The sequence below is a fragment of the Nansenia antarctica genome (assembly GCF_963989245.1).
Source record: "Nansenia antarctica genome assembly, chromosome: 9".
Lineage (NCBI taxonomy): Eukaryota > Metazoa > Chordata > Actinopteri > Argentiniformes > Microstomatidae > Nansenia > Nansenia antarctica.
In genome coordinates this window covers 16,920,636-16,943,135 of record NC_137679.1, presented here as the reverse complement: position 1 = coordinate 16,943,135, position 22,500 = coordinate 16,920,636, and the positions used below count along the sequence as shown (strand labels likewise).

At 52.9% G+C, this 22,500-nt stretch overlaps 1 protein-coding gene across 1 annotated transcript in view; it reads right to left on the bottom strand.

Annotated features, from left to right (window-relative positions):
• Window positions 1-8,730: 8,730 nt before the first annotated feature.
• The window catches only part of LOC308165403 (zinc finger homeobox protein 3-like), a gene marked incomplete at both ends in the record, with an annotated part of 14,614 nt that continues 844 nt past the window's right edge, over window positions 8,731-22,500 (bottom strand). The window contains 15 exon segments of the mRNA XM_080539561.1: window positions 8,731-8,841; window positions 10,174-10,875; window positions 11,882-13,858; window positions 14,016-14,109; window positions 14,202-14,620; window positions 14,672-14,821; window positions 15,002-16,030; window positions 16,112-16,578; window positions 16,684-16,837; window positions 18,482-18,592; window positions 18,811-18,932; window positions 19,059-19,166; window positions 20,100-20,334; window positions 20,618-21,198; window positions 21,369-22,163. Coding sequence (XP_080395687.1) covers window positions 8,731-8,841; window positions 10,174-10,875; window positions 11,882-13,858; window positions 14,016-14,109; window positions 14,202-14,620; window positions 14,672-14,821; window positions 15,002-16,030; window positions 16,112-16,578; window positions 16,684-16,837; window positions 18,482-18,592; window positions 18,811-18,932; window positions 19,059-19,166; window positions 20,100-20,334; window positions 20,618-21,198; window positions 21,369-22,163 — 7,055 coding nt within the window.

The following is a 22,500-nucleotide window of genomic DNA, read 5'->3' as shown; positions in this document are numbered from 1 at the left end:
TGAGAGATGAGCTACAAATGAGAGCGATGGCGGTGGCAGGTTGGCACCGTGCCATCCAGTCAGGGCTGCGGCGGGCGGGGGCGGGCATGGGCACGGGGCGAGGGGGCGAGAGAGAGAGAGCGAGAGAGAGAGAGAGAGAGAAGGGGGATAAGAGTGGGAGAAGAACAGAGACAGACCTCCACACGGCTACACCAGTACCCACAGATACTGGGTGAGAGGACAAGGGGGAGGAAGAGAGAGGAGTTTGGGAGGAAAGGAGTGGGAGAACAAGAGGATGAGTCCATAGAGGAGGAGAAGGAGGATATATACGGGAGAGGATGGAGAGAGAGGACACAAGGAGGGCTGGATGGATTGATGGATGGATGGAGGACTCGGGTACGAGAAGATGAAAGAGAGGGTACAAGGACAGAGGGATGAAAAAGGAGGGACGATCACAAACGCCGACTCATGGCCAGGCTGGTTGGACCCGGGCACGGCGATGGCCGCCGATGTGATCGCGAACACTGTGCCAACGGAGAAGTGTCCTCTCTTTTCTCTCTTCGTTTCCCTGTCTCTCTCTCTCTCTACTTCCATCCGTCTCTTCTCTCCCGGTGCCAGCTACAAAGCGGTGCCTTGGCACGGACTGAACGGAAAGAGAACGGCGACACAGAGAACCGCCTTCGTAGCGGGAACAAGGGACGACTCACCTCGGAGGATGAGTCGCGCATTAACGTTTGTTTATTTTGTTTGTTTTGGACCAAGCCGAAGAGAGTGGTGTCCGGGGCAACGGTTACCAGCGGCGAAGCGATGGCATCTTTCCAGGGGCGGAGAGAGAGGAGAGGAGAGGAGAAGAGAGGACAGGGAGATGGCACGGCGCCAAACACAACATACAATAACACACACTTCCTGCATGCCTACAGAAGCTTCCAGAGGATCACGAGAGCACTTCGGACGCGTTTCTTTCCCGCGATCGATTCTTCCGCCTCTTCGAAGAGGAAATATGGAGAGTGTGTGGGGGAGACGGAGAGAGATGGCACCATGCCAACACACAGACACACACACACACACACACACACCAGAGACACTGACGGGGCGCTAAGCGAACACACATTGGCACACAACGAGAGGCTACGCGGTATGAAACAGTGTCACGATCCCATCTGGGGTCTCTGGCGGAAGAGAGGGATGAGACAGCTGTTTCTGCTGTGCCAACACTATCTACCTATACAGTACACCTCTCTCTCTCTATACAACACAGACCCGCACCGCTGAGCGTCTGAGACAGAGAGGACAGGAGAGGAGACCCACCATAAACACAGACAACACGGATGATACTGTACAACTCCACCAGGGACCGGAAGAGGAAGAGGAGGAGGAGGAGGAGGAGGAAGAGGAGAAGGACGAGGAAGAGGAGGACGGGATGGAGAAGAAGAGGAGAGAAGGCAGAGACGAGGGAGGAGAAGGCATCGAGAGAGGAGGAGAGGAGTCTGTGTTCACCGACTCTTAAAGGGTCCGTCTGAGTGTCGGCGTCTTTAAAGGGGAGGGATGTGTTGGCATCACCAGACTGAGTTCCTGTCCTGCCAGTCAGGGGGCTGCAGTCATCAGGGGCGACGGCGTGTCTGGGCATCTCATCTGCAACTAATTAACAGCCACACACTAATTCCAACAGCCCATCATAATTAGCGATTTAATCACTCGTCAACGTTTTTCTTTTTTCAATCTTTTTTTTCTCTTTTAAAAAAAAATCACTCTCCATAGATGGATGCGAGCGGATATGCTAATATCTGTGGCAGCTAAGGAACCCCCCCCCACCCTCCTGCTCCTCCTCCTCATCGTCCTCCCCCCCGCCTTCCTCTCTCCAGACTCCTGTGGGATCTTAATTAAGCGCGGGCTTCATTATGCAAATGGAGTACAATAAACGACAGGAGAGGTGGAGCTGGATACAAACTGCAATAGTGGGAGTAGGGCGGCGGGGGGGGGGGGGGGGGGTCCCAGATCACAGGAGTAAAAGGGGGGGGGGGGGGGGCATTTTTTTTTATCGACCTCTCTACCTATGAGATTACCTTTGTCCTGTGGTGGTGTGCCCTGTAAACTAGGATAAAGGCATTACAGAAGGTCAAAGGTATGGTGGTGGAACCAAAGCATTTGTCTCTCTCTTTCTCTCTCTCTCTCTCCATCTTATTGTCACTTCATCAGCAGAAACATCTCTCTGCACATTAAAAAGCCATTGGCAGGATTATACAGAAGGCTTCTCTCACACAAGGAATACTCTCACGGAGCAACGAGCACAGAGAACACATCATTTCCTGGTGTTGGATGTATTCTGTCTTCAGCATGGGAGAGATGGGAGAGATAGGCAGACAGAAAGCAGAGAGACAGACAGACAGACAGACGGTTGCAGGAGCATGGCAGCTAATGTCATCTGAGTTTAATCATCGTGTGGGATCAAGGGGTTCATGCAAATTTCATTTGCATCTCATTAAACGGCAAGAGCTTACTCGGTGCGGGCAGCCAAAATTGGATTGGATGAAGAAAAGAGGAAAAAAAAACAGAGGGGGGGCGAATGGAGGGGAGTCGTTATTAAACAGCGATGTTTTATAGTCTGCCAGCCGATTCATTTAATTTGGGTGTAATTAAAATGTGTCAGACTCAATCAGTCATTCCAACTGGGGGTTCTACCAGTGTTTCACTCTGAAACAGGACCGGTCGGGGGGGGGGGGGGGGGCGGGGGAGTGTACAGAGCTGCAAATCCCTCCATAACACAAGTAAAGCACTTCAATGTTGCGTTGAGTTGACGTTCCCATTTTGACTCCTATCTCATTGTGATGATAGTAACATTTAGACTTTAGTTAATAGTATATCCAGACATGTTCACATATCCCTCGCCACTGTGTCGCTGAGGAGGAGTGAAAGGGTTGATAAACACTAAGATTAGTCAGTTAAGGCATAGCCTGCATTACCTTAATGACCTTAGCAGTCAAAATGTGTGTGTGTGTGTGTGTGTGTGTGTGTGTGTGTGTGTGTGTGTGTGTGTGTGTGTGTGTGTGTGTGTGTGTGTGTGTGTGCTTGACGCTCTTTAGCATAAGTGATGTAATTAGGCCTGCCTTTCACATGCAGATCAGTTTTGACAACATGACCATCGCTCAAACCTGACACAAACACGCACAGGCACACGCACACGCACACACACACACACACACTCCCCTCACCCCCGATCATGGTAAGTCTGTTGTCTGTGGGCAGAGGGTGTAAAGATTAACATAATCCAGCTAATAAGTGTGAGTAATATTCACACAGTGACGCGTGGCACCGTCCCAGTCCTGCTGATGCGTATTTGTACCTCATTATGGATGTAAAATATAAACGGAGGTGGGGGGTGTGCGAGTGTCTGTGTGCGCAGGAGGGGGTGGTCACAGACAGCATAGAATTATAGAGTTCAAACGTAAAAAGACAAGGGGGAATGAAAACACACCATCTCTAGTGTTATCACCGCTCCCCAGTGTAGTCTGTGGAGTGTGTACTCTGCACAAGCTAGGGGACGGGGGGGGACAAAGACGAGAAGACTTAACCACAGCCGAAGGAGTCTGGGTTGATGTGTACCGTTAGGAACAAGCTCTCGATTCACATTTCTGAAATTGATAGCAAAAGGCACTATTCATATTTCTTTAGTCTTAAAGCACATACGACACGTCCCTAAGCTGCTGCTGCTGCAAGAGAGAGGATCTGCAGAGAGAGTGTTCTTGCTCCAGAAAGTGCTGATTATAAATAGACTCTATTTGGTGCTACCAGGGCTAGCTCTCTTATGATTGATTACAATGGGCTGACGACCATTAAAAAGTCATTTAAAAGATGGATAGGGACCACATCTCCAAATAAAAACCACTTTATACCTGATGAAGTGCTGAACAAACTCTCGGTCAAAGACATTTACTGATTACTGTCCAACAGACTGTGTGTGTGTGTGTGTGTGTGTGTGTGTGTGTGTGTGCGTGCGTGCGTGTGTACAGTACTACTGACATTAGTGATAGTGTCCGTATTACTGTGGCTACCGCAATACTATCGAATGACAGAGGATTCACTGTTATATGGTCTGACGTGAAGGTCAATAAAATCATACTTTGATGGATTAAAGCTTCAACAACGACATTCTGACAATAAAGGTGACAATATTAGCGCACACACACGCACACAAACACACACGCAAACATATTGTAATGCATCTGATAACACAGAGGGTGTAGCTGGAACTGTAGTCTTATCCGGTGAAACAGAGGTGTGCGTGGCGTGCGCGTGTACGGCGTGTAATTCAGCTCTGTCCCTTTAACACGGAGCTCCACGGCTGTGCACTTTGGGGTTCATGCATAAACATGAGCTGGCCCCTCTCAGCTCCCCCCCTCACAGAACCAATCTAAATCTAAATGAGCCCCTGATACACCAGCAGGCAATGACATTACACCCCCCCCAACCCCCTTCTACCTACCCCCCACTCCCTCACCCACACACACACCCCCTGCCTCCCCTCAGCATCACAGATACACCAGCAGGCAATGATTTCACGGCATCCCTCAAGCACCCACCCGTACCCCCCCCCCCCCCCCCCCCCCCCCGTACCCCTTCCCTTCACAGCCCCACCAGCTGCAGAGTACTCATTTGATTAAGGGGAGGAGGAGGGGCAGAGGGAGAGATGGCAATGGCGGTGGGGGATCACTTTATCAAGATGACTCCCCAAGATTGCTATCAGCCACCAGGCTGAATCTCAACCCCTCAGCTTCTCCTTTTGTCCTCAACACATTTCAGCCTGAGCAGCCATAACACCCATTACAAGCGCTTGTGCTTCATATTTTGCCTCCGCTATTCACATTACAAACCCCGAAAAGCCAAGGGATGGCAAACTGAATTTGTCATTGTCAAGAAGAGGATATTAGTCGGAGAGAGATCAGATCTCCAGGGATGACTAGTGAGTCTGACACGTTCCCTCTCTCTCTCTCTCTCTCCCTCCCACAGAACGGCTCACGTCGACTCACTATAGAAATTGGATGCATAAAATCTGTACCACCAACCATGTGGGCTGTGGGAGGAAAATGGAAATGTCTGTCTCTCTCTCTCTCTCTCTCTGTGTGTGTGTGCTGAATGTGCTGCACTGTGCAGTTTCCATCGTCGTAAAACACATTATCATCATCAGAAGCAGCAGCAGTGGTGTAATTCATCCCAGGTCGTTAATATTCATCATATCATTTAGTCACAAAGGAAACTCATCTGGCTGAATGTCACCGACGTAATTAATGAAGTGACCTCAGAGGTCACGGCTCTGTTCACCCTTACGCCTTACACACATCACCGTATCACACTCTCGCACGCATCTTAAAAAACACACACTCACACACCGCATACTGTAGACCTTCAGGCTTAAATACGACACACATACACACGGCCAAACCACACACCGAATGCTACACAATTCACACCCTTGCGTCTCCTTCACAGACACACGGCAGAGAGATAAGACAAATGTGCACCAAACCAGACTTTATTTAGCTCAGTGGCATATGGGGGGGAGGGGGGGGGACAGAAACACACACACCAGCGGGACGACTGGGGGGGATGGGCGAGAATAGACACACTAAACCACTGGAGCAGGAGACAGGGACAGGTGCACATCACAGGTATCTTTTTGGTTATCACTATGGCAACAACATCTTCAGAAAAATAAAATGATAAACAACGCAATAGTTGCACCTACAGTAATATAACAGAGTCCTTACACCATACAGGACCCCAATATGTACATCTTACAGTCACTAAGATAGAAGGAATAAGATGAAAAAATGAACTATAAAATAAGGATGTATTACAAAAAAAACTGCCATGTGGTATTTGGAATGCACATTTCTGTACAGAAGAAAGATCATTGGTATTGTAGTAAACATTGGTTAGTTACAGAGCGAAAAACAGAACAGAGTAAGTCAGTCGGTCAGTCCACATCCTTTGGAAGGTTAGCCTGTAGGCTAACACTCAGCTACGCTCCATGGCTGCCTGGACAGACAGACCAGTGACCCAGGAGCAGAGATAGACAGACGGACGGACACAAGACAAGTGGAAGGTTTAGGGGCTAGAATCAACCAAACTGAAGAGTAACATGTCTACGCAGTGTCTGTTTCCAGACTACTGCCCCACGCACACACTATTCTAAACACTGGAAGCGCCTTCCTGTGAGGGGAGTCTACTTGGTCTAGTATGTCACGAGTACCTAAAACCATTTTCAGGAAGTCTCTGTTTGAGCACAAACAAGAAATGGCTTTCTATATGTTATATGATATTGTGTGAACACTGCACTACAGATTTGATTGAATTTAGCCCCGAATGTCTCTTTGTTTACACCAGAATAACAAAAACAGAAGGTCATCAATAGCATCACACAGGTATTATTATTATTATTATTATTACAGTTTGTAGTCATTAAAGCCTTGTGGTAAAGCGGACAGAGCATGCACCTCTCTAAAGTATCATTATAAACTACATTAGCAGCAAACTGGCTGAATCACAAGACTATGGTAAAAAAGACAGTGATATTTAGGGAAGTAATACTTTTTTCATTTTTTTTCTTTTTTTCAAACACTATCACAGACGGCAATGGCTCTAGAGGAGTGCTACTCCAAGCTGGGTGCACTAGGGCTTGGCTTGGTGGGGTTTTGGTTCTCATGGACATAGTCACCAGTGTGCTTATTGAGAGGCAAAAACAGAAGCTCACAAACAAGGACTCCTTCCTTCCTTCTTTCCTTTCCTAAAAACACGACTACACCAGCATCAAGTAAACAGTAGCTTTTCTGTAGGTCATTATGCACCAATGGTTAAAGTATTATTACTTCTTTGGATTTTTGTCTTAAAGCATTCATTATTGTTTTTGTTTTTTTTAATCTATTATTGGTTTTCTTTTTTTTCTTTTTTTTACAGTTCAAAATAAAAGACTGCAGCTACAGATGAACGAAAAGAGAGAAGAGAAATTAAAAACTCTCAAAAATAATATATCAATGACATCCAAAGGGTTCCTCTCAGAGTCGTGGACGTTTGAGGGAGAGGCAGGTCTGTCGACTGAGAGGACAGAATAGAAAAGCCAACAAATCGATACATCTCGTGAAGTGTCTCTGAGTCCACCATACAAAAGCTAAATACTGTACATTTACCCCTCACACTATTCAACACCTCAGGTTAAATTACATTTCATGTAACAATCTACTACTCGGACGCAAAAAGCTCAGATCTATCCAATACAGACGTTGTTCTTTCGAGCTACCGTACAGCATAATTGTAAATACTTGATATTTCCTTTGAATACTTACAGTCTAGGGTTTAACCCCCTTGTCTTCTGCCTGGAGATGGGAACAGAGAACTGTACAGTAGTACCACGTCCACATATTTGAAACAGAAATACAGTTGAGCTGTTGACCTGAGAATAGAAGACATTACATCATATCACAAAAAATAAAATCAATAAGCCATTGGTATATTCAAATAGGAGGGAAAGGCAACACCTTACCATAACACATTATAAAGCCAACATGTTCTCATAACTAGGACATGACATGTGTCTTACCAAAGCATGACAGTTAATCTCAATCCATAACATTTATATTCAGTGGTATTACTATACACACACAATTCTGTGTAAAGTTTGGTTAAAGTTTGGATGTATAATGGTTGAGTGCTATAAAAAAAAAAAAAGTAGCTTGTCCCCTTCAGGACAAACTGGTCTTTGCTTTCTGTGCTATTTGGGTTGTTATCCACAAGAGGAACGTACAGTACTCGTACAGGTACTGTAGAGGACTCATCATTGGCTTGAGGAGAGAGGATGGAGCTGTGCAGCTTCAGCACTGTCAGTCTATTGGTACTCAGCGACGCCAGCTTCAGTTCTCACCCAATCACTGTACAGACGTCTGCACTGCAGTTAGTTATGTTATGAAAACCAGCATGTTGACAACAATCCACAGACATGTAAGGTTTTGGTTACGAGCTTTGGAATCAGAGTCGGTCCTTTACAAAAGCTCTTTGTGAAGTACATTTAGTCCCGTTTCAAGGATATTTATTCTTTTCATCTGTTTAGCTGCTTTACTTTCTTCAAGTGTGTCTCTTTGAGTTTTTCTTTTTTCTTTAAAACCGTGTCCCATATTTACACTAAAATCTCTTTGACAATCTCTTTTACCTTCTAGTAAAGTCTGTTCCTACACACTACACTACTACTAGTAGACTAATGCTGTCTTGGAGAGAGGAAAAGGAGGGCAGAGGCAGGGGGGGTGGGGCGGGGGGGGGGGGGGGGGTCTGTCATGCAGACTGAGAGGTAGAGATGGGAGCTGGGCTCTGCGGGACTGGCTGGGTTAGTGAGGTACTATGCTACACTGGAAGAATGCTCTTTGGCCTCTGTGGCATCCAGTTGGTTGGTTCATCGCTGTGACGTTTGGTTGTAAAGGGGCATCTGAGGGGGTAGGGAGTGGCCCTCCAGGCCCGAGGGGGGACGGACGGACGGACAAGCAGGGCAGTCTGGAGGGAGAGGACCAGGGCCTGGGCCATAGGGGTTGCTGAGGGGTGACTTGATGGGGTTATTTGGGTCAGACGGATATGGCAAGGGCATGAGGGTGGTGGTGGTGGTGGTTCTCTCTCTCTGGTGCTGGCTTAAGTGGAGAGTTTGTCTTTGGGGTCTCTGTGGGTTCTGTGTCTTTGGGGTGCCGCCTCAGGCCGAGGTGGAAGCTGGTCCCCTGCCTAAGCTCTGTCCCTCTCCCCCGCTCCGGAGGACAGGTCCGCCTGTTCTCTCTCTCCTGTGCGCAGGCTTCTGGCCCTCTTCTCCTTAGCTCTGGCGTTCTGAAACCATACCTGCAGAGAAGGGACACACACACACACACACACACACACACACACACACAGGGATTAGCTGAGGCTGTATTCTGTGTACACACCCACAAATGACGTCCTCACCCGAAAATCCCCCAAATCCCAGATGACTTTACGGCTATTAACCGCATGATCGTACTGTACATTTCTGACCCCACACATTCTCTGTGTACCACATGTACAAAAGAAGAGATTTGGTGAGGCTGCATTCTCATGTTATGCACCCAAATTGTGGAATACATTGCCAGTTTACATTAGGGATGCAACCTCAACAAATATGTTCAAGTCAAGACTAAAAACCCATCTTTTTAATATGGCCTTTAAATTAAAAAAAGTATGAAATTATGATTATATAACGATTGGAGCACTTTGAGCTGCAACGTTTACAGGAAAAGCGCTATACAAATATACATTATACTTATTATAAGTGTAACCCATGGTTAAAACTACAATACCCAGCAGCAACTGGTTACCTAATTCCACAGCACGCCTATAACATCCGGGTCGCGCGAGTTGTCACTCCCTCTCTACCTGTGAGCTGGCTGGTGTGTTTGGCGTGGTGACTACGGCGGTGTTTGACTAATAGAACAGAGATTCAACGGTCAGGTTTTTCTACCTCTCTTCTACCTCTCTACCTCATACCTGTGGACCAGGATGGATTGTTGGATGTATTGGATGGCGAGCTAACCCTGAACCGAATGGAATGGAACTAATACTGGAACTTCCGTAAAGGAGCTTTTGTGTGGTAGGACGGAAACTAACCTTCCCACTTGAACATGGACTATGGAAGTGTGAATCTGAATTGTGAATAACGAACGGACTAAATTGTGTAACTGTGTGAATTGTGAATTGTGACTACATTGGACATTGTACATTGTATTTGTGTGACTAAACTGTATAACTGTAAAGGCCTATATTTGATTTATATTTGATCCATTTGATTTATATTTGATCTATATTTGATCCATTTGATTTATATTTGATCTATATTTGATCCATTTGATTTATATTTGATCTATATTTGATCTATTTGATTTATATTTGATCTATATTTGGTTTGTTTATTTCTTATTTTCTAATTTCTCTTATATAAACATTCATATGAACTTTACCTCGTCTCCTCATAACTTTGGCACTCACACACACTGGGCTCCCTGAGACGACCTTTGTTCTTCTGTGATTTTTCCTAGCCTATCTGAATTATATTTATGAAGTAGCATATTCCACTGGCTACATAAGCAATCGCTACTTATATCTGTGACACATCCCAAATGCAGTCGATAAAAAACCCGATGTAGAGTCGGGACCCCCCACCTGCACCACTCTGCGGGCCAGGCCCAGCTCCTGACCCAGGGCCTCGCACTCCTGCCTGCTGGGCAGCCGGTGGTTCCTGTAGTAGGCCTTGAGCTGCAGCACCTGGAGGTGGCTCATGTGTGTCCGCTGACGCTGCTGCTGCTGTTGCTGCTGTCTCCTCGGGCCCGGGCCCCCCCCCCACTCGGAGGCCCCGGGGCTGGGGGAGGCCGGGTCAGCCAGACTACAGCTCTCCTCAAAGTCCCTGGGGTTGTTGGAATCGCACATGGGATACTCCTCTTCCTCGTCCTCGTCCTCGTCCTCCTCTTGGTCGTCGTCCATCAGTGGGGCGTTCAGGTCGAAGGTCAGGGAGGTCACGGCTCCCGGTTTGGAACACTCGTCCTCTCTGCCGCCGCTGGTGAGGAGGCCATGGCCGGGGGAGGGGTAGGGGGAGAGAGACGGGAACTGCCGGTCCATGTAGGTGAAGCTGGCCATGTCCAGAGTCTGGGTGGACAGGGCGGTGCTCAGCGAGAGGCCGTACCCGGCTCGCTCGGCCTCGGCCCAGTGCCGCGACTTCATGTGGGCGTCCAGGGCGCTCTGGGCCTTGAACAGAGCCCTGCAGAACGGGCAGCGCCGGTGGCTCTGACCCAGACTGGAACCCTCTCCCGTCCCCGGCGTCCGGAACTGTCCCTTCCTCTCCCTGGCCCGTGTGTTCTGGAACCAAACCTGTGCGAGGAAACGGAAACACACACACACACACACACACACACGTGTTATTGGTGATACTTTTATTTCAAAACCCATCTAAAAAAACGGCACCCTCTTTACATGCTGTCTATTCAAGAGAATTTAATTGAGCTCATTCCATGCTTAAGGTGGAATTGTACCCTGTAATCCAGTGGATTTGCTGTTTTCATTAGGCTTTCTTGCTTTCGTAGGCACATTCACAAACAAATCCAAATTGCCCATTTTGAGTGAATTCCTACAACTCCCAAGATTCCCCTCTCCAAAATTCCCCTCTCCGTCCCACACAAGGTGCTTCTGTTCAACAGCGCTAGAGCTAGGCGTGCTGCTCTCTGGGAATCACTGATGTAGTCGAGCAGGGTCTGTCATCAGGCATATTTGAAGTCTTTTAAAACTTTTTTTAGGTAAGTAAACACAGACCTCGTGTTTCCAGAGCTATGATGAAGCTGCATGAAAAATGACGATAGCTCAAGGTGGTATGCATCATGGATTGACCAGAAAACATACACATGAAAACGGATTTAGCTTTAACTACAGGGTTCCCACACCTTCTGAAACATCAAATTCAAGCACCTTTCAAGGACTTTCAAGACTCAATTCCCTCAAATTCAAGGACCCAACACGGCATAGTTTGAGACAGATCTAGATGAGAATTTATATAATAGGAACTATCCGCTCACAGACAACAATTAAAAAGAGAGGCTTGAATGTGTGAACACTAGATGGTCTCTTGCCTTCTCTACCACAGCACAGCAAAACAATATATTGTGAAATATGTGTAAAGTGAAGCAATACAGAGACTTCTTTACTAGTTGACGAGCTAAATATATATATTTTTAATATATTTTTTTTTTTTGAGAGAGAGAGAGAGAGGGGATGTCTATTTTCAAAAACTTTTAAGACCTTGATTATTTTTTATCCAATTCACAAACTTTCAAGGGTTTCAAGGACCCGTGGGAGCCCCGTAACTAGGAGAGTGGTACTGTACCTGCACCACACGCTTCTTCAAACCCACGTCACGGGCGATGCCCTCCAGGACGCCACGGGTGGGGTTAGACGCCAGACTGTACTTCCTGTACAGGACCTCCAGCTGCTCCGGCGTGATGGTGGTCCGCTGGCGTTTGTTGTCTCTCCTCTGCTCCTCCTCCCTCTCCCTCAGACCGGCTGCGACATCGCACCCCTGTCTGACCTCGGACTTGACCTTTGACCCTTGCCTCATAGAGGACAGGGCGGCGTGCGAGAGGCCGGCGTGTGTGGGGCTGGTGTGCGCGGGGTGGGTGTGCGTGAGGTTGGTGTACGCGTGGTGAGCGGCGTGTGTGTGGTTGGTGTGCGAGCTCTGCATGTGGGTGTTATTGATCTGCGGGATCAGGCCGTGCGTGTGTTGGCTGTGCATCTGTGACATGGCCCCTGAGAGCAGTTGGCTGGCCAGAAGGGTGTGGTTGGGGTGGAGCATCATGTAGGGCATGGGCCGGTCCGCGAAGCCGGGGTGGAGGAGCTGGAGCTGGGACTGGGCGGCCAGGAGGTGCCTGGTCTGGTGCTCTTGCCACAGCTGCGGAGAAGGGAGAGACATGGGGCAGAGGGAGCACTGGATCTGGGCCTGAGCCTGGGGCTGACTCTGCTGCTGATCTTGCTGGGAGTCGGCGTTCGACCCCGGGGGAGCATCCGGGCCAGGGTGGGGGTCGACCTGGGAAGAAGCTGGGGGAGGGGTAGGGCTCACTGGGGGGGCTGGAGTAGAAGAGCGCTGTGGGGCTCCTGGGCTGGACTGAGACCCACATGGACTGGTCGTAGGGTGTTTCAGTGAGGAGGAGGAGGAGGAGGAGGAGGGGGAGGAGGTAGAGCTGAGCTGGGGGCTCTTTGGACATGTCTGGGGCTGGAGGAAGGGCTTCACACCCTCAATAAAGGCTGACGTGTCAGTCGGGATCTCGGCCTCCGAGTCTTCGCTCTGGGCTCTGAGCAGGGGGCGGCCGTCCTCTGGTTTGGGCTTGACGTTGAGCGAGTTCGGTCCGGTTCTGTCCGGCGTGTGTTCTCCCTCGGCGTGGTTCGGCTTCGGCTCGGGGGGAGGGAGGGGGAGAACAGGGGTGAGGCAGGGTGAGTCGGGGTGGGTGTAGTACTCGTAGGCGAGGTCCATCGAGTTCTCGTTCGGGTCATCTCGACCCCTCTCGTGGGTCTTGCGGGCTCTCTGTCGGACGTTTTGGAACCAGACGACGATGACCCGGTTGGGGAGGGAGAGCAGGGTCGAGAGCTGGTCGAACTCCTCGTCTCTGGGGTAGGGGTTGGTCTCGAACACCCGCTGCAGGGTCTCCAGCTGCTGTTCGGTAAATCGGGTACGAGAGGAGCGGCGGTTCCTATAGCACTCCCCTCTGTGGGTCTCCTGCGTCGCGGGCTCTGGGGAGGGGTGGTGGGGGGGCGGTGGGGGCTCTGGGGACTCGGCCAGTGGGATATCCGGCAGAGTGTGGCTTGGCGGCAGTGGTGGTGGTTGTTCCTCTCTGGGCTCCGGGGGTGTCAGCAGGGGAGGGGGGTTGCTGAAGTTGTAGGGAGAGTCCTTGTCCCGCTGGCGCTCCTTGAACAGGGTGTTCCGGAACCAGTGTTTGATGACCCGGTGCGGCAGACCCGACAGGGCGGCCATCTTGTTCACCTGCTCGTCGCCGGGGAGGCTGTTGATGTCAAAGTACTGCCTCAGAACGCTCAGCTGCTCCTCCGAGATGCGAGTGCGCAACCTCTTACTCTGTTGCTGTTGCCCTAGCAACGCCGGGCTGAGCGGCGGCGGTTGTTGCCCTAGCAACGCCGGGCTGAGCTGCGCAAGAGGTTGCTGCCCGAGCAACTGGGCCGGGCTGAGCTGGGACTGGAAGAGCTTGGCGAGGTCGGGGGTCAACCCCCCGCCCGGGTCCATGGGGGACAACAAGGACTGGGACTGGAGAGCCATGGACTGCATCAGACTGGGAGAGAGGAGGGAGAGGTCCATGGGGAAAGGGAGAGAGGAGTGGGGGAGGTTGGATAAGGAGAGCGGGGGCAGGGGGAGATTCGGGAAGGGGAAAGGGGGCAGAGGGAATTTGGAGAAGGGGAGAGGGGACGCAGAGTCTTTGGACTGGGGGTCAGTCGGAGCGGGGGCAGGGGAAGGGGACGTTGTGCTTGGAGCGGCTTCCTCCTGCTGTGGAGGGACCCGGGGAGGGGACGGAGGTGGAGGAGGAGTGGTTGCGGGCGCCGCCTGAGTCTGAGCTGGAAACGGGGTCGGTACCGGGGGAAGGGGAGAGTCTGGGAGAGCCGGAGGAGGTGGGGTCGGGGATGTCGCTTGGGGTTGTGGTACGGACGTAGCCGAGGCTGGTTCTGGTTCTGGGGCTGGGGTTGTTGCAGTGGCCTCCCCTGGTGTGGGGGGGTGTGGGAGGGGGCAAAGGCTGTCATACTGCAGCCGGAACTCTCTGGAGAATCTCTCCAGCACGGCAGGGGGGATCAGGAGACTGTGGACGTACTCCTGGTGGCTCTTTAGGACCAGGGCGTCGGAGAAATGCTTCCCGCACGCTCGACACTCCTCCCTCTCCTCCGCCTCCCTCTTCACCCGTTGTTTGTGTCGGCACTCCTCCCCTCTCTCCTCCTGGCATCCCTCCGTCGTCGCTCCGTTCGACGGAACCCCGCCCTGCCGACACACCTCCTCCTTCGTATCCTCCGCGCGTCTCTTCGTCCCTCGGTTCTCTGGTTCCGCCTGTCCCCCCGGCGGCTGCTTCTGCAGCAGCTGTTGTTGTTGTTGTTGTTGTTGTTGTTGTTGTTGTTGGGGTGGGATTGCGCTCTTGGGGTTGGGTCTCTGCCTGCTCTGGGCGTGCTGGAGGACCAGCTCAAACCCGTAGCTCTCCAGCAGAGCCTTGAGGGCCTCCCCGCTCACAGCGGTGTAGGGCACGACCGGAGGAGGACACTGCTCCACCTCCTCCTCCTCCTCCGCCGCCGCCTCCTCCTCCTCCTCCTCCTCCTCTTCCTTCTTGATGGACCTCAGAGTTCCTCCCTCCTCCCTGTCTCCACCTGGACCAGACGGACCAGAGTCCATGCTGGGAGGAGGAGGATCCCCCCCCGCCGGAGGATCGTTTCGTGGGGGGGTAGGGTTTAGGACCTGGCTGCTCACGCTCTCCCACAGCGGGGAGGAGGAGGAGGAGTGTTTAGGCTTGTCTGCGTGTTGCGGGACGGAGGAGGAGGAGGAGGTCTGGCCGGGGCCGGGGCCGGGGCCGGGGCCGGGGCTGAAGGCTAACTCTGGGTTGAGCTGCGGCAGGTCTGCGGAGGACAGGTAGAAGGGGAGGAGCAGCTGCTGCTGCAGGGAGAGGAGGCTCTCCGGAGAGAAGGAGAAGGGCTGCGGCTGGAGGAGACTCTCCTGCATGAAGGGGAGGTGTTGGAACAGGGCCGGGGTGAAGAGCTGGGACTGGAGGAAGGCCGTCTGTTGGTGTAACTGGGCCTGAGCCTGAGCTAGCTGCTGCTGTTGGAGGAGCATGAGCTTCTGCTGTCCTCTGGACGCGATCAGGTCCGCCACCCTCCTCCTGTTGGCCTGGTGGTGCTCAACGTGGCCGGAGGGGTCGAGATGGGCTTCGCGAGACGGGGAGAGACCGGAAACGGAGGCGGCGCCCCCCCCCCTGGAGGACTCCTCCGCTTCCCCGGCCAGCGGGCCGGAGGCGGGGGTCTGCTGGGCCGCGGTGGCCTGGGTACGAGCGGCGCGAGCTCGGGTCTGGTGGAGGACGGAGCGGAGGTGGATGTCCAGGGTGGAGCTCTGGCTGTAGCCCACGCCGCACACGCCGCAGCGGAACGGCCTGGGGTCCGGGCCCCGGGGGGCCTCCGGGGGGAGGGGGCCGGAGTCCTGCAGGGCCCGTCTGGCCTGGCGGATGTGGGAGACGGAGTTGTAGTGGACCAGGAGGATGGTCTTCTGGGTGAACGACTCGGAACACACGGAGCACTTGTAGGGGCGGGACGGGTCCAGGTAGCGGTCCATGGTGGGGTTGAAGCCCCTCTTGAAAGCGAGGGCGTGGCCGGGTTCGGACCTGCTCTCCGCTTGAAGTCCGACCGAGCCCGGGTCGCCGCCGCTCGCCACCAGCGCGGACCTCTCTGCCTCCTCCGGGTGGTCGCCCTCCACTTCCTCCTCCGCCTCGCCCTCCGCTTCCTCCGTGTGCTTCTCCTCCGACAACCCGTCCTCTCTCCCTCCCTCCCTCTCTTTCCCTTCTCCTCCCTCCTTCCCCGGTTCTTTCGCTACTTCCTCGCTCTCAGTCTCCTCGCACTCTCGTCGGGCCTCGTCGGGCGACGACGCGCCTTCCGGGACGTCGCTCTGCTCCGGGTGTGTTCTCTGCGGGTGTGACGCCTCCGGGTAGGCGTGCGTGTTCTGCAGGTGTCTCTGGAGCGCCTCGTGGCTCCTGCAGCGCCTGGAGCAGAGAGGGCATTCTGTCGCCGCCCTCATGGCGTGGTACTGCCAGTGCACCGCCAGCTTCTCCTGGGTGGGGAAAGCCAAGCTGCACCTGCCGCAGCGGAACTTGTAACCATGGCGGTCCGAGGGGGGTGGGGGGGTGGCGTCGCTGGCCGGAGAGGGGGGCGAGTGGGGGGGGGGCAGGAGTCGGCCGGGGGACTGGGGGTGGGCGTGGTGTTGTTCCTCTAGGGGCGGGGTGAGTAGGGCGCTCACGTCTTTGGGGGCGGTGACGTCCTTCTCGGGATCTTCAGACGACACGCCTAAGACGGGGAAAAAAAGAAGTAAGGAGTGAGTTCACATAACGCCCTTGTTATATTTGCACAGGGGAAATCGTATTCCGCGATTCAACGTCTTTGATTGCTAACCTTTGTCTTGATGTGGGTCCCCTGTGTCGTTCGAGTGGGAGTCATTGGTATTAGAATAGTCGAAGTCGGAGTCATTTGTGAGGGAGTTGTTTGAAAAGGGGTCGATCTGGGAATGAGGCTCTGGACTCTCCGGCAGCTCCACTGACAAGATCACCTGGGAATTAAAAGCACATTAACATTGTCAATCCTTGAATCGATTCCCGATTCGACTTTTCTCCACACTTCCCCGTCAGTCAAGTAAGGAATCATCAAAAGACCTTGTTTTCCTTTTATGGTGTTGATGGAATACAAATGTATTGAATTATATATTCAAATCACAAACGCCCCTTTATTGTCTGAATTCTCATCTTTCACCACTGGATTTGCTTCTATTCACAATCAGTAGGGTAGAGTTAGAGATTAGAGAGTGGGAGAGATCAAGAAAAAGAAACAAGAGAGTGTGTGCTTGTCAGTGAATCACTGCACTGCACGTTGTAGCCTACCTCTGTAATCTGTGCATGTGTTAAAGCCCTGTATGTTTGCGAGCCTATTTTGTATGTATTGTGTGTGGAGAAGCTAATCTAATTTTGCTCTTGAGCTCTAACGACACCCTCTAAAAATGCCCTGAGGGGGGTTAATAAAGTTTTATTGTATTAAAAAAAAAAAACCTGGTCTGTTCATATAGAAAACCCCAAGCTCTACAGCTCCCAACACTAAACATACTTACACCTAGAGGAGCTAGCCTCGAAGAGGACGGACAGACAGCCAAAGGTGCCATTTACATGACAAGAGTATTCTCTGCATAACAGCTTCATAAGAGATGAGGGGGGAAGCACGCACGCACGCACGCACGCGCACACACACACACACACACACACACACGTCGCAGGGAGAGACTGAAGGTCAGGCTTAATCTAGAGAGCGTAATTGGAAAGCGAGATACATAATGGCCATCATCACCTCAGTCTGAATTAATGAACCTCAATTACTATCAGAGAGAGAGAGAGAGAGAGTGAGAGAGAGAGAGAGAGAGAGAGAGAGAGAGAGAGAGAGAGAGAGAGAGGGGGGGGGAGATGGAGGGAGGGGGTGGGAGAAAAGAAGAATAAGAAAGAAAGGGAGAGCAAAAAAAAAGAGAGAGAGAGAGAGAGAGAGAGTGGGAGCAGCAGAGGGAGGGGAGTAAAGGCAAGGGGGAGGGGAGGGGCAAGAGGAGAAAGGGTGAAAAGGAGGAGGCAGTGGAGTGGAGGCAGAGAGAGACAAAGGCCACTTTGCATATTGGGTAAAGAGATGGAGGCTAGTGATGTGGATAGATGACCAGTCTTTGTTTGCTGCAGAAGCAGTTAAAAGCATCTGCACTTCTGCCTCATAGGAGGCTATCTACTTATACGTGCATTGTAAAAGCAACGCCTTTTCTCCCTCACGCACACACACAAATACACTCACACCTTCGCTCTCTAACATGCACAGACACACACGCACACAGACAGACACACGGGGGACACACACAGACACATGCACAGACACACACACGGACACATACAAACACACACACACACACACACACACACACACAGCGGCAATTCAGATGATCACACATGATAGAGGCTAGCTACTTAAACATGCATTACAAAAGGCAGTGCCTCTCTCTCTCTCTCTCCTGCTTTCCTAATGGGATTGACTCCATGTATGGGACCATTGTTTCAGTAGAAAGCCTGCCATCATCATCCCAGAATAATGAGTATCTCGCGAGGGAGAGGTCTGTCTGACGTCCCCCGCTCTCTCTCACACACACACACACACACACACACACACACACACTGACCGTGCTAATGAGCTTATCCACACAGTCCGAGGCCACGCTGTGCAGGTGTGTGAGGTGATCTCTCAGGTGTGTGAGTACGAGTCTGTCCTGACACAGAGGGCACTGGACAATCTGAGAAAGAGGAGGAGGGGGGGGGGGGGGTAGGGGGTTAGAGAGAGGTTGTGCATGTATGCGTGTGTGTGTGTGTGTGTGTGTGTATGCATGTGTGTGTGTGTGTGTGTGTGTGTGTGTGTGTTCACAGAGAGGAAAGGAAAAAAACATGTTGTCTGTGTGGAATGATTGAGCCTGTGTACATTATGAGCGGTAGAACTCTATTGGACCGCACTGACCTGCTGGTGTGTTCTGGGCCATTTAGGGGAGAGGGGGCTCTCTGCGTCCTCGAGCCCAGAGGATGGGTGCTTGGCTGGGGGCAGCAAGTCTCTCATCTCCCTCTCCCTTTCACTGGTTCCATCTGCAAGTAAAAACAGTTATAAAAATAATAATTTTAGGAGTGTGTTTAAAAAAAAAAAAAAACATGTCAAAGATGGCCATAGAGGAAATGTTTAATATTCTTTGGCGAAAAAACCATCAGCCTTACCTGTCCCTTTAGTAACCTGCCTCTCCCCCCTGGTCTCTGCGTCTTTGGTTTGGTCCGACAGACCGACGGTGGTCCTACAGGGATCTTCCACGTCCTCGTTCAGCTCTCCTGGAGGGGGAGGAAAAAGCAATTAACTGTCATACCATAACTCATATGAGGATAGACACTCATCTGTGAGGGAAATGTTGTCGGGCACTGAATAACACAACCTCAAGTGTGTAGACGCATCTCGCACACACACACACACACACACACACACACATACACACACACTTTATTGATCGAGTATCGATCACCAATTAGGAAAGCCTTGGGGTCGAGAGAAGTTAATATAGATTTAAAACAGATTAGTTCATCCAGATGTAATCCAGACAGTGTCAGTGGCAGAGAAAAGCCCTGTGTCTTTGAGAAGTGATGCACCCAGCCAGCAGACAGAGATTAGCCATGTCGCCAACTCAATACACACAAGGTGCAACGTGCGCTCCCTGACAACTCAACAAATGAAACAAACGAATTAGACCGCCGGTCACAGTTCTTATCTACACTGTACAGAACACAAGACGTTTACCCCCGTGGAGTTTTTCACTGTACTCATTAAGATCAGCTCTGACTGGTTAAGGCTGACAGCAACCCCTCCCTGCTCATTAGCATACACAGCTGGGATTGGCCCATTGATCAGCAGGTGGTGCTACTTAACTTGTGTCAGGGGCGATCGGGGATGTAAGGAGGACGCATATCGACTCCTCAATTAACCTGATCAATAACTGACTAGCACCGCCATTTCTCCTCCGCGAGCGCGCGCGCATGTGTGTGTGTGTGTGTGTGTGTACACACAGACACCACACAACAAAAGGGAAAATCTAGGGCAAAGTAAAAGCAATTCCCTGGTAGAAAGAACCGTTGAGAGGAACCAGGCTCAACTGGGCTGAACCAGGCTCAACCGGGCTGAACCAGGCTCAACCGGGCTGAACCAGGCTCATCCGGGCTGAACACGGAACTCATTGTGAACGTGGTGCAGCGCGGCGGCGGTCCGTCTCTTACCCGCGTCGGGGGCGTGCCGCTTGGTGACGGTGAAGACGGCCGCTAGCTCCTCCTCTTCCGCCTGGCTCCCCCCCCCTCTCATAGGCTGCCGCTTCAGGAGCCCCTCCCTCTGCTGGTGCGGCGGGGAGCGCGCGTGTCTCAGCAGGTGGAGTTTGGAGGGGGAGGAGAAGTTACACAGGACGCAGTGGAGCAGCCAGGAGCCCTCGCCGACCGCGCTGTCATACTGCTGCAGGAACTGCAGGGGGCGTGAGAGAGAGAGAGAGAGAGAGAGAGAGAGAGAGAGAGAGAGAGAGAGAGAGAGAGAGAGAGAGAGAGAGAGAGAGAGAGAGAGAGAGAGAGAGAGAGAGAGAGAGAGAGAGAGAGGGCGTTTGAAAAATCGAACCCGTAACTTTCTCAAGTCGATACTGTCAATAGTGTGTATATCATTCAAACTCTTGACTAATTTTTTTTTCATGGTGTTTTTTGTGTGTGTGTGTGTGTGTGTGTGTGTGTGTGTGCGTGTGTGTTCGTTTACTGACCCTGTAGACGCGGAGGCTGGCCTCGTGGCGCGAGTGGAGGCTGTGGGCCCGGAGTTTCTCCGGGCTGCCCGTCTGGTAGTCGCACAGGCCGCACCTCAGCTGGGCCGGGTGGCCCACGGCCACCAGCTTGGCCGCCTCCCCCTGCCCCCGGGGGTCCGCCCCCTCTCTGAGATGCGCCGCGAGCTGGTACCGGCTCCGGTGGCGGTCCGTCTGGCAGTGCAGGGTGAAGTTGGCCCTGAGGGGGGTGGTGTAGCCGCACAGCCTGCAGTGGCACCCACCGGCCACCGGGGTGCACCACTCGGACTGGGGCAGGGAGCGGGGGGCGCTCAGGTGCTGCTCTAGAGACCCCAGGCTGTCGGAGGAGAAACGAGAGCACACCAGGCACTGGAACACCCCCGCGGAGAGGGAGGAGGAGGAGGAGGAGGAGGAGGAGGAGGAGGAGGAGGAAGGGGAGAGGGACGGGGGAGGAGGAGGGGAGGGAGAGGGGGACGGGGAGGGGGTGAGGGTGGACCCGAGGGGGACTTGCTGTTCCCCCGGGACGAGCTGGCCGCTCAGGCGCATGGTCATCGAGAGCTCCCCGCCTAAGACACGAACACACACACACACACACGCAGAAAACACCAAAAACATCAACTTAAATCATGTTGTTATCTTGCAGTCAGTCTTAACTCAATGTGCATGTTTGTAAAGTGAAGGGTGTGTGTGCGTCTCTCACCACAGTGTGTGTGTGTGTGTGTGTGCGGTCCCTCACCAGTGCTGTGCAGGTGTTTGAGCTGGGGGGCTAGACCCCTGCACTGGGACAGGTAGTAGCCCCTCTGCAGCCGCAGCACGTTCTGGGTGTGCTTCTCGCTGGTGGTGTGTATGCGCAGGTTCCGGGCGATGCTGGTCTCGTAGTCGCACACCTCGCACCGCCACCTCTTCCCCCCCGCCGCTTGGGTGTGCGACGGGTGCGTGGGGGGTTTCGGCGGGGGTTGCGTCGCCGAGTGCGTCGTGTGTACCCGGTACCCCTGGTCCTCGGCGGCGGCGTGGCCGTTAGAGGACCCGCCGTTGTGTGTGTTGGCGGGGTGGTGCGTGTGTGTGTGTCCTCCTCCTACGGCGAGCCCCCCCCCTCCCGCCATCCCCCCCCCTGTCTGACTCTGGACGTTGCTGAGGTGTTTGTCCGACTGCATGTGGATGCTGAGGTTGCCCTTGGACGAGGTAGCGTAGTCGCAGACCTCGCAGCGGTAGGGCTTGTAGCCGCACGCGTACGTCTCCCCCCGGGCCAGGCGGGGGTGGGGCTGGCCCGAGCCGCAGTAGGCGCACGCGCACACGCACTTCCCCCCGGCGCCCCCGCAGGCACACTGGGCCCCCGTCTCGGGGTGTTTCTCCTTCATGTGGAGCTGCAGGGTATGCTGGGACTTGTAGTGCCAGTTGCATTTGGGGCACTTGAGCGTCTTGCAGGAGTTGCGCGAGTGCAACATGGCCATGTGACTGCTCAGCGAGTTGGGAGAGAGTTCCGAGTTCCGGAGGTTGGCCGCATTGACCGCCTCTCCCTCTCCGTTCTCTTCTTCTCCCTCTTTGTCTCTGTCGTCGTCTTCTTCTTCTTCTACTCCTCCTCCTCCGTCTGCGTCTGCGTCGTCTTCCGCTCCCGGGTTGTTGTCGTTTGGTTCTGGAGCTTTGGCACTGTCTCCGTTGGCGGTGATGGAAGTCGGAGGAGGGGGGGGAGGGGGGTCGGCCCTCCCTTCCTCCACGTCCTCTGCGGCGGGGAGGCTGGGGGACTGGGTGGCGGCGAGGGGGGGACGCTGGAGCGCACGGCTGGGGGTTAAAGCTCGGAGGAAACCCGGGACTCCAGGCCTGGTCTCCCCCGCGGTGGGCCGGCTCCTCCGCCTCCTCCGTCAAAGGGC